The sequence below is a fragment of the Temnothorax longispinosus genome, chromosome 1 (genome assembly GCF_030848805.1).
Source record: "Temnothorax longispinosus isolate EJ_2023e chromosome 1, Tlon_JGU_v1, whole genome shotgun sequence".
Classification (NCBI taxonomy): Eukaryota; Metazoa; Arthropoda; class Insecta; order Hymenoptera; family Formicidae; genus Temnothorax; species Temnothorax longispinosus.
This window is the reverse complement of record NC_092358.1, coordinates 24,932,218-24,944,515: the sequence shown is the minus strand read 5'-3', so window position 1 is coordinate 24,944,515 and position 12,298 is coordinate 24,932,218. Positions and strand designations below refer to the sequence as shown.

The window sequence follows — 12,298 nt, the reverse complement described above, 5'->3', positions numbered from 1 at the left end:
GAATTTTTTCCATTTTTTTTCCGTACCGCGGGCAAGCGCTCGAGCAAATTTTAACAACGCGCAATTTTATATCACAATCTCGACGAAACGCAACGTTTTTCTGATTAACGACAATCGAATTGGATGCCTGAGAAGAATGTGTCTTTTAGAGTTTGGCTAACCTGGAGCGTCCCTTTTTGTTTGTTTACGGTGGACTCGCGTCTAATTTCGCGTCGATGGCGATTAGTATGTATCCGAAGTTTCGAAATATGCATAAAGTACGTTATTGAGAGCGAAAGTTCATAAGGGTATCATGATAATTTCAATGGGTTTCTTGCAGAAATTGTGAATGAATGTTGAATAAAACAAAAAAGCTAGGTTAAGAAAACCCACCCCATACAATCATTTATATTGCATATCCGTGAAAAAAAATTGTTGCAATGTTACGCGTTCAAATTAATTTTAATTCACAGGAGCTTGGATCATTAAAATAGCCTTGATTATTAATAATAATTCTCGTGTTTACATTTAATTTAATTGTATTAATATTTAAACTGGACTTCTAATAATGATATATTCTGCATAATTAAAAACAATCCAATTTTGCAATATAATGTTAATGACAATCCGCCTTAAACTTTAAACATGTGGTAGAGAGACGATGAATGACAACACTAAGAAAAATTACAAGAAAGGACAAACTTGAACACGTGTTGAAGATTCTAAAAGAGTCACAACGTTGAAGTGAAAAAGTTACGTTCGCAAACACTGTAAGTATATTTTGCGTACAAGTAGAAATATGAATCATTCTTCAAGTAACTTAATTTTCATTATTTCTTTGCAGATCTTTGATTGACTACAAGAGTCAATTAGAATCCCCAGAGTATTTTCAGTCCAAAACGTGCAATCACACTAGTCTCAGATGTTAGCATCTGGAAAACTCACGCTGATGTCTAAGAAGCCCCGAGAACAATGCACGAAAGTCGCACCTAGAAAGCCAGTAAAGGGTTGTTATTGTCGTTTCGGGGTGAACGAGACGCACGCAAGATCGTCGAGAACTCGACACAAATCCGTGTCGCCCTGCCGTCATTGCCGAGACGAGCTCGAGCTGAAACCCAACGGAGAGACTGGCGACAAGGCAGCAAGACTGACTTCGCCGATCAGCTGCGAGACGCTCAGGAGAGTTCAGAAAATCGACTACGCGCCCAGATCTCAATTTCTTCGCAATGTACAAAGCAAGATCTGCGAGTTACGGGCCGCGGATCAGGGAGACTGTTTGCGGGCATGTCCGCGATCGTCCAGTTACCACCGATTTATGACGAGCGCGAAGACGCGGGATACCGACAAGAAAACGGCATTGCCGGGTGAACGCAAGCGCGTCGACGAGAGGCGGGAATCTCCGACATCCCCGACGGCGCCCGCAAATTCACTGGCGAGCGAACAAAACGGGTCCGACGACGTCGCCTGCGCTTCGAGCAAAAGAACTCAAGTGTCTCCGCGAAAGTTGTCAAAGTCAACATTACGAAAGACTATCAGATCCAGGAGGCAGATACCGGAGTCGAGCGAAATACCCGCGTCGAAATCGCCGGTGCGAGGTAAAAGAGCAGCGCAGTTGCGCAAGCAAGATTGTCCTTGTTGCTGCAGAAGCGAACTGGAGAGGAAGACTGCGAAGCTTCGCGGTGATAAGCGTGCAGAAAGACGCGATTTACCGGAGTACTGCGAACGACGAGAACGATGTTTGAGGCACGACGATAGTCCCGAAGTTGAGGATTCCATGGATGAGGAAATGGAGAATCTGAGAAGGTATCGAGAGCAAAATTATTTTGAGACGCATGGCTCGAGCAACACCTTGACGTCATCCCGATCCTCGGGATCGTTGCAGCAGTATCTGCTGAATGAGCGATTGTTCCCGGAGCCGATAGGCAGGATTCACAAGCAAGACTTGGTAGTGACGGTGCCGCCGTGCGCGACGACGCAGAGGAAGCGCGTCCATTACTTTCCCAGATACGTAGTGCGGCAAGAGAAGAATGCCTGCAATACCAGTTATAGGCGTAAACGATGCCAGAGCTGTCCTCTCACCGGGCACGCCGTTGATCTCGGAATCCTGAAAGCTAGACCGCCGCTAAATAGCCTGGCGCTCAAGTACCAGAAAAGAGCTCTTTGATGGAACCGAAGTGATATATGATGTCTTCAAACTTTGATTTTTATCATAGGACTCTTATAAGGCTTTGGGATACGGAACAAGGTAGCTTCTTTTATCTCAAAGATTTGGTAATAAAAATATCAACACTGATCGCGTCTTAACTTTTATATATTTACTCTTTTACGGTGTATGTAAAGATATCTTGAATAAAAATGCATTTTATTATTTCTAATAAAGAAGTGACGCCGTAATATCATTTTATTTTGGCATTTCCGTTTGACAAGTCCATTCCGTTTATCACACGTATATCTAATTATTTTTTTATTATCTTATTTCAAACATTTAATATTGTAATCTACACATATATTTATTTTAAAAAAATTTACATAATTAACATAATAAAAAGTTTATTTTACACACTTACTGTATCTAATAACGATATATCAAGCTTATATTTATTCTGTTAATTGCGATTATTAAATCTTAATGCGCAAAAAATATAGCTCTTGATTACATGTATCTATTTATTCCAAAATATAAAAATCAAGAAAAGCAATAAAAAGTACAAATTAATGTAAAAAAAAACATTAATATTAAATTTGCATCTTTAAATATTAATTAATTAATATTTAACTTGTATAGAAATTAAAGATTTCTTTCCTTTTTTTCTACATGTATCAATTTCGTAAATTTGCATGGCGTATATGTCTTACTGGAGGAGTGACTCATAAACCATTTTTAAACAATGTCAAGGCCATTGCCGAGTGTTCTCTGAAATTTTAAGGAGTTATTCCGTTGAATAAAGCAATACGTGCTTTTCACTTTGAGTTGAGACAGATAAGTCATTTAAATATCGCAATTAAATTCACACTGCACACATTTACATCTTTCAGTAATTTAGAAAAAAAAACATGCACGTACACACGTGCGAAATAGAAATTGAAGTCTAAATTAACTCTACAGATTATTTTAATAAAATGCAATTGGAAAATAAAATTACAGGAAGACATTAGTACAATTAGTGAATTTAATTTGTAAAATCTTTAATGTATTAGCACAATTATACATATTAATAATTCTGTATTAAATATCGTAACTTTTGACATTTCTCTTCTCTTTGACATTTATAATATTTTAAGGTAAAATATACAAACAAAAACTATCTTTTTTCTCATTCTATATATTATTAATTTGACAGTTCTCATTAGCTTATTTCGTTTTTGCAAGAATTTTTACTGCAGATTTTTTCGCTTTTGACATCACAATCTGTGATAGTAGTAGTGAATGAACACGAGTCTTCGCAACAGTAATTTAAATAACATAAATTATTAATTAGTATATAAATTTGATACTATGGCCTCAGAATCGTCTTTGTTTTACCAAAGAAAAAGAAAAGAGTAAGTGAGAGAAGATTGTCAAATACTACTAAAGTAAATAAATATTTTATTATAATTATCTAATGTAAAATAGCGTTAAAATAGAATAACGTTGTAATTCAAAATTTTTTACTAAAAAAAATTACAGAAGTAATTAATCTGTGCTAACTTATTTAGCGTTCGGTGAATAATGTATAGGATCGTACTTACAAGTCGTAAATGCATAAACGCGTCAATGACAACCTTTTGTCAAGATTCAAATTCGGCAGAGTAAACGCACGGATGCAGTAGGGGCTTACAAATATCATAATTCTGAGAAAATCCATTCGCAACGTTATCTGTGACACGTTTGCAATTCTTTTATTTTTTTTTTTCACTTCCAAAAACACTATGAATCACTTTAAACTGTTAATCCTACAATCATTCGAGGCAAGTAGGCAACTTATTTCGAGTTTTCACCTGTAGATTCAGATTTGAACTGAATAACTGCTCGAAATAGAGCATGACTGTAATGAACTGGAGGAGTAGAAAACATTAAACATTCCAGTTAAAATTTGGATTTTTTGTTATACGCGAACGGGAAAATATTACTAAAGCAATTTCATAATTGAACGATCAAAAGTAATCGTGTTCTTTATCGTGAATATTCTCATAATTTTTTATATATTATATGTTTAGATTAAAAAATCGCAAAATTAGGATATATTTTGCAAGTAGGTTGCAAGTAGACATGAATGAGTCTTTAAGATCGTTGAAATGATGCGTGATCGATTTCTGTTACAATTACATAAAATTACCTTTATCTAATATTCATTGGTACGTCAAATAATCACTCGAGCGGATAAGTCACGGCGACTGATAGTTGACCTATCCTGGACATGTTACTGGACAATAACAGGTGTTCACTTTCTATGCCTCACCCTGAATGCATGTGTATACATATATACATACACAGTATGTATAAACGATGTCCAGTATAGAAACTGGTGGGGCAAGCAGTACTTAAACAGCCTGCCTGGATTTGTGTCCACGTCTTCCAGTTCATAACTTTTAACTTTGCTGAATATTTCGCAGACACTTCTTTTTTGGTCGAGCGGAGGATAACATTCAAGAATGATGAGGACAATTCTCTTGATCGCAGTGATTGCAAGCACGACGGCGTTAGATCTCCGTAAGTAATATAATTGTACTTGTACACCATGTACCTTCCCTTTGATCAAGACATTTTTTCAAAAATATTGCTAAGAGAGCTTATCAAGCTATTAAATATTAAATATGTTTGAAGTAATATATTACAAATATACATGTGACAAATTTTGAGATTTTTAAAGATTGTAATAAAATATTTCAAATTTTTAGTATAAATTTTAGATATTTTAAATATTTTCATATTTTTTAATATTAATAAAACATCACAAAAAGTTTATTTTATTTTAATTTTCTCGTATATTAAATAGTTAATAATCTAATGACACTTTAATTGTATTGAAATTAGTCATGATTACTCTCTCTCTCTCTCAGACTTTTCCCAGTCTTTGTCCGGGTTTTTCTCGACCATGAACTGTCTATCAGTTAAGTCATTCCAAGTCATTTCATAATCAATTGCTAGCTAAAGAGGTCCTGAGTAAAAATCAAAACTAGTTTTATGATTTAACTATAGACTACTTCGTTAATGGTATTTCAAATTTTCATTGAATTTAACACAATAAACTTTGATTTAATATTTTAAATTATTTAGATAAATTAAAATTTATTTAATTAAATTTTCGTATATCTAAAATAATTTTAATAATAGTACATGTAATAACAATAATAATTACATGTATATGTAAATTTTTATATTTCAAGAAATATATCATTAAGAAAATTATATAATAATAAATTATTTTAAAACGTGGACTTGTCTTACAGTTCTCAGCCAAATACAATAATACATTTTCGACCAAAAAATCAGTCACGTGCTGAATCATAAATAGTGTCACATCGAAATCAACAATTACATCCATTGGTGATCAATTTTATTGCTTTTATTAAATTGAGTTAAACTGTTGACCGAAATTAACATGCGTGCAGGTTTAAAGAGAAAGCAGCAACCGTTTAAAGAGTAAGCACGCAGGTTTATATTGGATCTGCAGCAATGCAGTCAGTTATATAATAACTTACACACGACAGTTTTCTCTCTTTCTATTTTACAGCCAGCAATTTCAAGACTTGTAAGAAGTCGGACCCGAAAGTACTAGAATGCATTGCGGATGCCGTTAAAGACGCAGTCGTCTCGTTGGCGAAAGGTAAATATATATGCGTCATTTCTTTATCACCAAGCGATATTGTAAATTTGAAAATCTTAAGAAAATATCAGAGAGAATTATATGCAATTTTTTTTAAGTTGTAGTTTTCCGGCTTTCTGTGCACACATAATCCAAAGTATGTTTTTACATATTTTTTTTTCCTAATGTTGAATAACTTAGAACAAATTGAGAAAAGCTTAAAATAAATTAAATCTATAAACAAACATACACACACACAGTCTGTTTTTAGAAATGGCATATCAAGTCGATATTTACATTTCATTGTAAGACATTGTATCAACTTTTCTGCAATTCCGATTAATGTTTTTTTTATACACTTATTTCGTATTTTCAACAATTATCACCGCGGAAATTCTAATAGTTCAACTGTTCTAACAGTTCAAATGTTAAGAGAATTCATAGAAGTGTCAATAATTTTATACGCGCTCATTGTTAAGTGAAAGAAATTGTAATATGCTCATCGATATATACTCATAATTAAGAATGTCTCTTGGGTTTTCCAACATGTAAGTTCAATGTACAAATCTGTCGCAAGCAAAAACTCAACTCACAATGTTTTTCACATTAGTCATTTCTCTTTTAGAAAGATTAATAAGAAAACGCCATTTTTTTATTTTCAATAAAATTAGTTTTTTTCCACAAAATCTCTATAGTTTCTAAGTTAAACCATTAATATATTCTGGCTCAATGAACTTTGTGAACGAAAAGAAAATTGTCCACTTATTTCTTACAAACAAAAAATAATTATATAAATATATATCTATAAGAAATACATATCATAGAATAATAATAATCCTATATACATATACATATATACCATGTGTGGAATTGGAAATATAAAATTTATTTCCGTACGCACGTATTATGTTCGTAAAAGTCATCACTTTTGTGCATTCCCTCTTAATCTAAGTAATGGTTAAACCGCAATGGTTATTTTCCAACACTATTACCTCAGCAAGAGTTATAAAGAGTCCATAAAATCTCATCGTCTATAAAATTCAAATTACATTGACGTGCACGGAAATTAAACGAGATGCTTTATCTTCTACCGTGAATAACATAACATTTCTTAATGCGAAGAATATTTATTGGCTCGTCGTAATAAGACATGTCACGGCGAACTAGCAGTGCGTAATGGAATATCTGATCGTCATATAATTGCATAAGATAAGTTAATTTATTTTCAAATGAGCTTGTGCAATTACAGCAATACTACTTTGCAATTTATATTGTCATAATTAATTACATTGAGTAGAATTTCTCTGAAATAGGTAAATATCTTTTAATACATAAAAAACAATGATTAATAATAAATTACAATATGTTGCATCATTAGAATTTCTGGCTATTAGATATTCTAAACATTGTAAAACTGTTTGTAACATAATTTCGTACATTATTTGATAATAATAAATATAGCATATTATTTGATAATAATTTAGTTTATTCGTAATCAATAATGTTATATAAAACTATTGCTTGTAAAATCTCTCATCATGTTCCACTTTTGAGCATATAACAATTAATCAAAATCTTTTAACATAAAACTTAATAGGATATTTTAAAACTGGACTAGCATTGTTTCAAAACTGTACAGATTTCTATAAATTTTTTTAATAGAAAAATTATTAGTATATTTTGTTATTCATTTTTCATTAATGAAACATCATATCTCTAAAAGCACAAACAAATCCAGACCGTTTATGAATGTATAAGCTGATCATTCTAATAAATTTTTTTTCTAATTAAATATGTATCACGACAATCTCAGGTTCTTGTTCAAGCGAGCAAGTATTTTTCCAATGATGAAATCATTATTAGAAGGTAAATAACGTCTGTTTCCTTCGAAGAAATATGTTTCATGTGTAACGGAAATTTTCCTTGATCCGTTGCTCCTTTTTTTATTAGATCTACAAATATACATGTATGTTAATAAAGTATTTTAAGTTTGGATACCATTGTTTTCCTTCTCGTGAGAAAGATAAAACGCAAATTCAAAAAGAGTAGTTATGATGTAAGGAAGTATAAACCTAGACAGACAGATGTAAATATAGACACAATCATTTCTTAGCTTATTTCAAGAAACGGTGGCAACAACGTAATTAAAACTCATTTTCTGCTAACAAAAAAATTTACACGATTACATACTCATCAGAATTACAAAAGTCACATTAAATTTGCGTCATCAGATAATCTGTAATTTTAATCTCCATTCACTGTCATGAATTATTAGATATAATGCTATCTAATGCGTCTAATAAATTTCTATGACAATACGCATAACTACAATTGCGTTAGATGGTATAAATTATGTAAATTAACGCTTCTAAGAATATTTTTATAAATCATTATTATAATCGTTATCATGTGTTTGCAGAATACAAATGACTAACTTTAATCCGCTAACACAATAAATAACGATATTATTATTTACATAATGATTTTTGCTAAAAGTTGTATAGACTATGATGTGCAATACAATAATAAAGCTATCATTATGATAACTTTATCTCTTTTTAATTGCATTATTTTTATCGCATTATTTTTATCCTGCAAATATGTATCATCTTACAGCTGTATATTATGTATGATGCTTAGTTAAATGCAATTAAGATGCATTAGAATGAAATGCATATTGAATTCGCATAATGAGTACCTATCGTGTTCATGTTTAGGTCTGAAAAGCTTCAAAATTCTGCCTATTGACCCGCTAGTGATTGACAGCCTGAAAATCGGCGAGTCCCAGGGCTCGGTGTCACTCAAACAGGAATATCGGAATGTCAAGATATATGGACTGACGAAGGATCTACAAGTTTATAATTATACGTATGTAATTTTCTGCAACTATCAAATCATTCTCAATGCAGAATCAATTGGTATACATAACAGAAAATGCACTTAATTAAATATTATACTATATATGTAAAAGAAAAGAAAACTTGATATTTCCAGTGAGTAAGTTTAAATAGAAAACCTGATTCATATTCTGCAAAAAAAACACAGAATCGCAAATAAAAAATAATAAGTTTAAATTAATTTATTAAAAATTTTTCAGTTATATAACTACAATTACATAGATTTAATTAGAGTTTCAAAATATCCGTCTTTAGTTTTTTTTATATTTAAAGACACAAATCTTCCGATATTGATTATATAGGTATACTTTACAGATTATTAGCTATCATCAGATTAATATAAATGGTACTATTAATTACATAATTGTGATTAATATATTGATCTTCGATTTCTTTAGAATAGACTGGGACAATTTAATATTTAGATCGGAATCTTTCAATCCTCAAGTGGACTTTGTTGCCGATTACAAACTTGACGGCAAAATTCTGCTCCTACCAATCCGAGGCGAAGGCAAATGCAATATATCTACACGTAAGTATTATTATAATGTATTCTCATAATTGCATGTGATATTGTATCATTGTTTACGATTTAAATCTACTTTAGATGATCTATAATTTGCGTTAAATTTAAGGATTAAATTTTATTTATAATTTGATATACTATGTATTTTTATATATTTTTATATGTATAATGCATTTTAATATATATTTTGTATGTATGTCCCGACTCTCTTCAAATTTTTGTATTGTATGGCACATATAATATAAATAGAACTTTTTGTTAAATTCTGACGCAAGTTATAGATCGTCTAATAATAACTTTAGGTGCGTTCCACTTAACGCTCGCAACGCTCGTGGAATTATTTCATCCTTGCTGTTTGTCAAATGTTAAACAAGGACGAAATGATACTCGCGAGCGTTGTGAGCATTAAGTGGAACGAACCTTTTAAATTCTTTATTAGCACAGTCAATTTATCTTTATTTTACTCTTTTTCAGATGATTTGATAACAAAACACGAAATACATTACGAAAAGTTTCAAAAAGATGGAGAGACTTATATGAGATCGACGAAATACATGGTTAACTTCATACCCAAACACGTATCCCTACATTTCGATAATCTCTTCAATGGAGATAATATTTTAGGTATATTTATTTAATTAAATCTTATTTGCTCAATATCTTAGCAAAGTAATCGATATATTATTTTGTTACAAACAGATAAAAACAAAATGTCACAGATTTATAGCATACATTATACAGATTTTGCATAAACATAATATCTTTAATATACATTTAAATAATTTATGTTTTAATGTCTTTAATTAATTTAAAGAGATGATAAATTATAAATATTTATTTTATATTATGTTCTTGTATTAACTTTTCTATACTTCGCTGATTACAGGTGAACAAATGCATAGGTTCCTCAACGAGAATTCCGATTTAATTTTCAAGGAACTTGAAGCACCTTATGAAGAAACTTTCGGATTGGTCTTTACTAAACTCACCAATGATATTTTCAGCCGCGTGCCAATGAATAAGATTTTTAAATAGAAAAAGTATTACTTTTTACTGTGACCTATTACTTTTCTATAGTAAATATAATTTTGTAGTATAATTTTGTAAGAAAATCGGGTAAAAGTATACTAACGTGCCAAGAATTGTATATATACGCGATATTTGACATGATGTTTAAAATAAACAATTAGTGATAATAGTAATAGTATGTATTGAAAAAAATGTAAAAAATGTATGTTGCATAACATAATCCTCATGGAAATTTCTTTTGATAAAACATTCCTAATTTATATATTCTTTTGCTATGTATACGTATATAACTGAAAAACTGTAAGCTCCTCATTTTTACTTTTATCATCTCGAGAATTAATTATTAAAATTATTTTTAAAGGAATTTTAGAACTCTTTGTGAAAAAGAGCCAAAATTTTTTTAATTATATCGAAATTCTGAAAATAATCCTAACTTCACGAAGATAATATCGGCTTTTAAACCAAATGCATTTAGCGGTAATTAACAAACAATCTGTTACAGAATGATATAATCAATAAGAATCAACAAGATGTGATACAGCTACAGATAAAAAATGAATAATATACGTGAATTCAATGTACTCTGTACTTTGAACATTAACAATTACAGCCGATGACTAAGGTGGAATAGTATTCATGGAAAAGATATGATATGCAGATGAGTATTTTACAAACATCTTATAATATTTCAATTGCGTGTTTTAAACAATGTCTCTACTAGACTTCAAACAGAATTAATCTTAATCGTTAGCTTAATTTTATACAATCATTTTATACGATCTATAATTCGCGTCAGAATTCAAAATAGAATCCCATTTATAAAATTTTACGTGCCATGTGTCATAAAAAACATTTGAAGGATCTAACTACATGCATATATACATAAAACGTATATTAAAATACACACATACCTACATCAAAATATATCGCACGTAGAATTACAAATAAAATTCTATTTTAAAATCTAACATGAATATATAGATCCAAACTTCAACGCTGAAAGATCCATAAAAACGTGCGATGAGAAAGTAAAGATTGCTTTGAAATGTAACGATTAGGATATTCCACGTAAAAATATCTTATAAAACGAAATAAACATTTCGTCGAAGCGCGATTTGCGGTAACGGTCGGCGAGCGTTTGTTTTGAACGTAACGGCGCGCGGCGGCCGCGCGCGCCGCTGCTTCGCGCAGGGCACGAGCCGCGCAAGGTCGCCGCGCTATCATTCATACGACGCGACTCGAGCGAGACGGTAGCGACGCGTGCCGCTCCGCATATCGTATAGTCTCTCGAGACACGATTACACGGTAATATTACAATATTAGCGATTACCGGCTAAACCGGCTTACGCGACTGATTAACCGCGATTGACGATACTGTCGATTCGCGAACGGATCGATGACAGTCATGCGTTTGTCGAAACAACTTTCTCGCAATTCTCCATTGGGAAAAATCGAGTCAATAGAGGATTGGCAATTGATGTAAATTACTGTTTAATCGCGATAATCACGGACGATAATCGTCTCCTCAGTGACGCCCAAGTCGAACATAAATAAAATGTATATACTTAAAATTTCTCGCCAATCCGAATTAAGCAAAATTTCGTTTCTTGATTGAAAGCGCGGAATAATACGCGGGTCGTTGAACCTAATAATGCCAAGTAACGGGAGGCATGCTAAGAAGTCGGTCATTTATTAATTCATATGCGTATATACTTTAAGTGTGTCATTTAATCTAAACGTTTGAAATGTGTTACGCGAAAATCATATTAGAATTTCGATCGTGTATTTTCGGACACAATCAACCTGTTTATTAATCATGAATTTGGTTCGCGTTGTATGTACATGGTGAAGTTGCCGGCTTTCAATTCATCGTCGTCGTCAATCGTCATCTCGCAACGTACGGGAACATGTCGTCTCCAAGGCGAGCGGCGCATCGCGAGACATCTAATTAGTAAGTTCAGTCATTATCTCGGTATCTAATCGCGTTTTAGAATCCGATTATCGCGCCGCGTAAATTCGCACATCGATGACTCGTTAAAGCATGTATTTCGCGAGATTTATTCCATTGACACATCCATCGC

The 12,298-nt window shown here is 32.0% G+C and overlaps 2 protein-coding genes across 4 annotated transcripts; both read left to right on the top strand.

The window, feature by feature from the left end:
* Positions 1 to 4,669, top strand: LOC139820827 (uncharacterized). Of its 3 annotated transcripts, none has more exons than XM_071791395.1 (4): positions 1 to 225; positions 634 to 749; positions 824 to 2,224; positions 4,573 to 4,669. In XM_071791395.1, the coding sequence occupies exon 3, from the start codon at positions 902 to 904 to the stop codon at positions 2,141 to 2,143; it is 1,242 nt and encodes a 413-aa protein (XP_071647496.1). In that variant the 5' UTR covers positions 1 to 225; positions 634 to 749; positions 824 to 901; the 3' UTR covers positions 2,144 to 2,224; positions 4,573 to 4,669. The 3 variants fall into 3 exon arrangements, with proteins under 3 accessions (XP_071647496.1, XP_071647487.1, XP_071647505.1); XM_071791386.1 differs by having other exon boundaries at positions 320 to 749; XM_071791404.1 differs by having other exon boundaries at positions 1 to 257.
* Jhbp-1 (take-out-like carrier protein) lies at positions 4,163 to 10,437 on the top strand. The gene is made up of 6 exons (XM_071791472.1): positions 4,163 to 4,669; positions 5,694 to 5,786; positions 8,483 to 8,633; positions 9,061 to 9,194; positions 9,663 to 9,812; positions 10,075 to 10,437. Exons 1-6 carry the CDS (start codon positions 4,612 to 4,614, stop codon positions 10,221 to 10,223), a joined length of 735 nt encoding a protein of 244 aa, XP_071647573.1. The 5' UTR covers positions 4,163 to 4,611; the 3' UTR covers positions 10,224 to 10,437.
* The last annotated feature ends 1,861 nt before the right edge of the window (positions 10,438 to 12,298 follow it).

Excerpts from the sequence above, each read along its gene's own strand:
- LOC139820827 (XM_071791395.1), top strand. The coding sequence starts at position 902 with ATGTTAGCATCTGGAAAACTCACGCTGATGTCTAAGAAGCCCCGAGAA.
- Jhbp-1 (XM_071791472.1), top strand. The coding sequence starts at position 4,612 with ATGATGAGGACAATTCTCTTGATCGCAGTGATTGCAAGCACGACGGCG. Across the intron at positions 8,634-9,060 it reads CTACAAGTTTATAATTATAC|AATAGACTGGGACAATTTAA; the intron begins GTATGTAATTTT and ends CGATTTCTTTAG. Across the intron at positions 9,195-9,662 it reads CAAATGCAATATATCTACAC|ATGATTTGATAACAAAACAC; the intron begins GTAAGTATTATT and ends ACTCTTTTTCAG.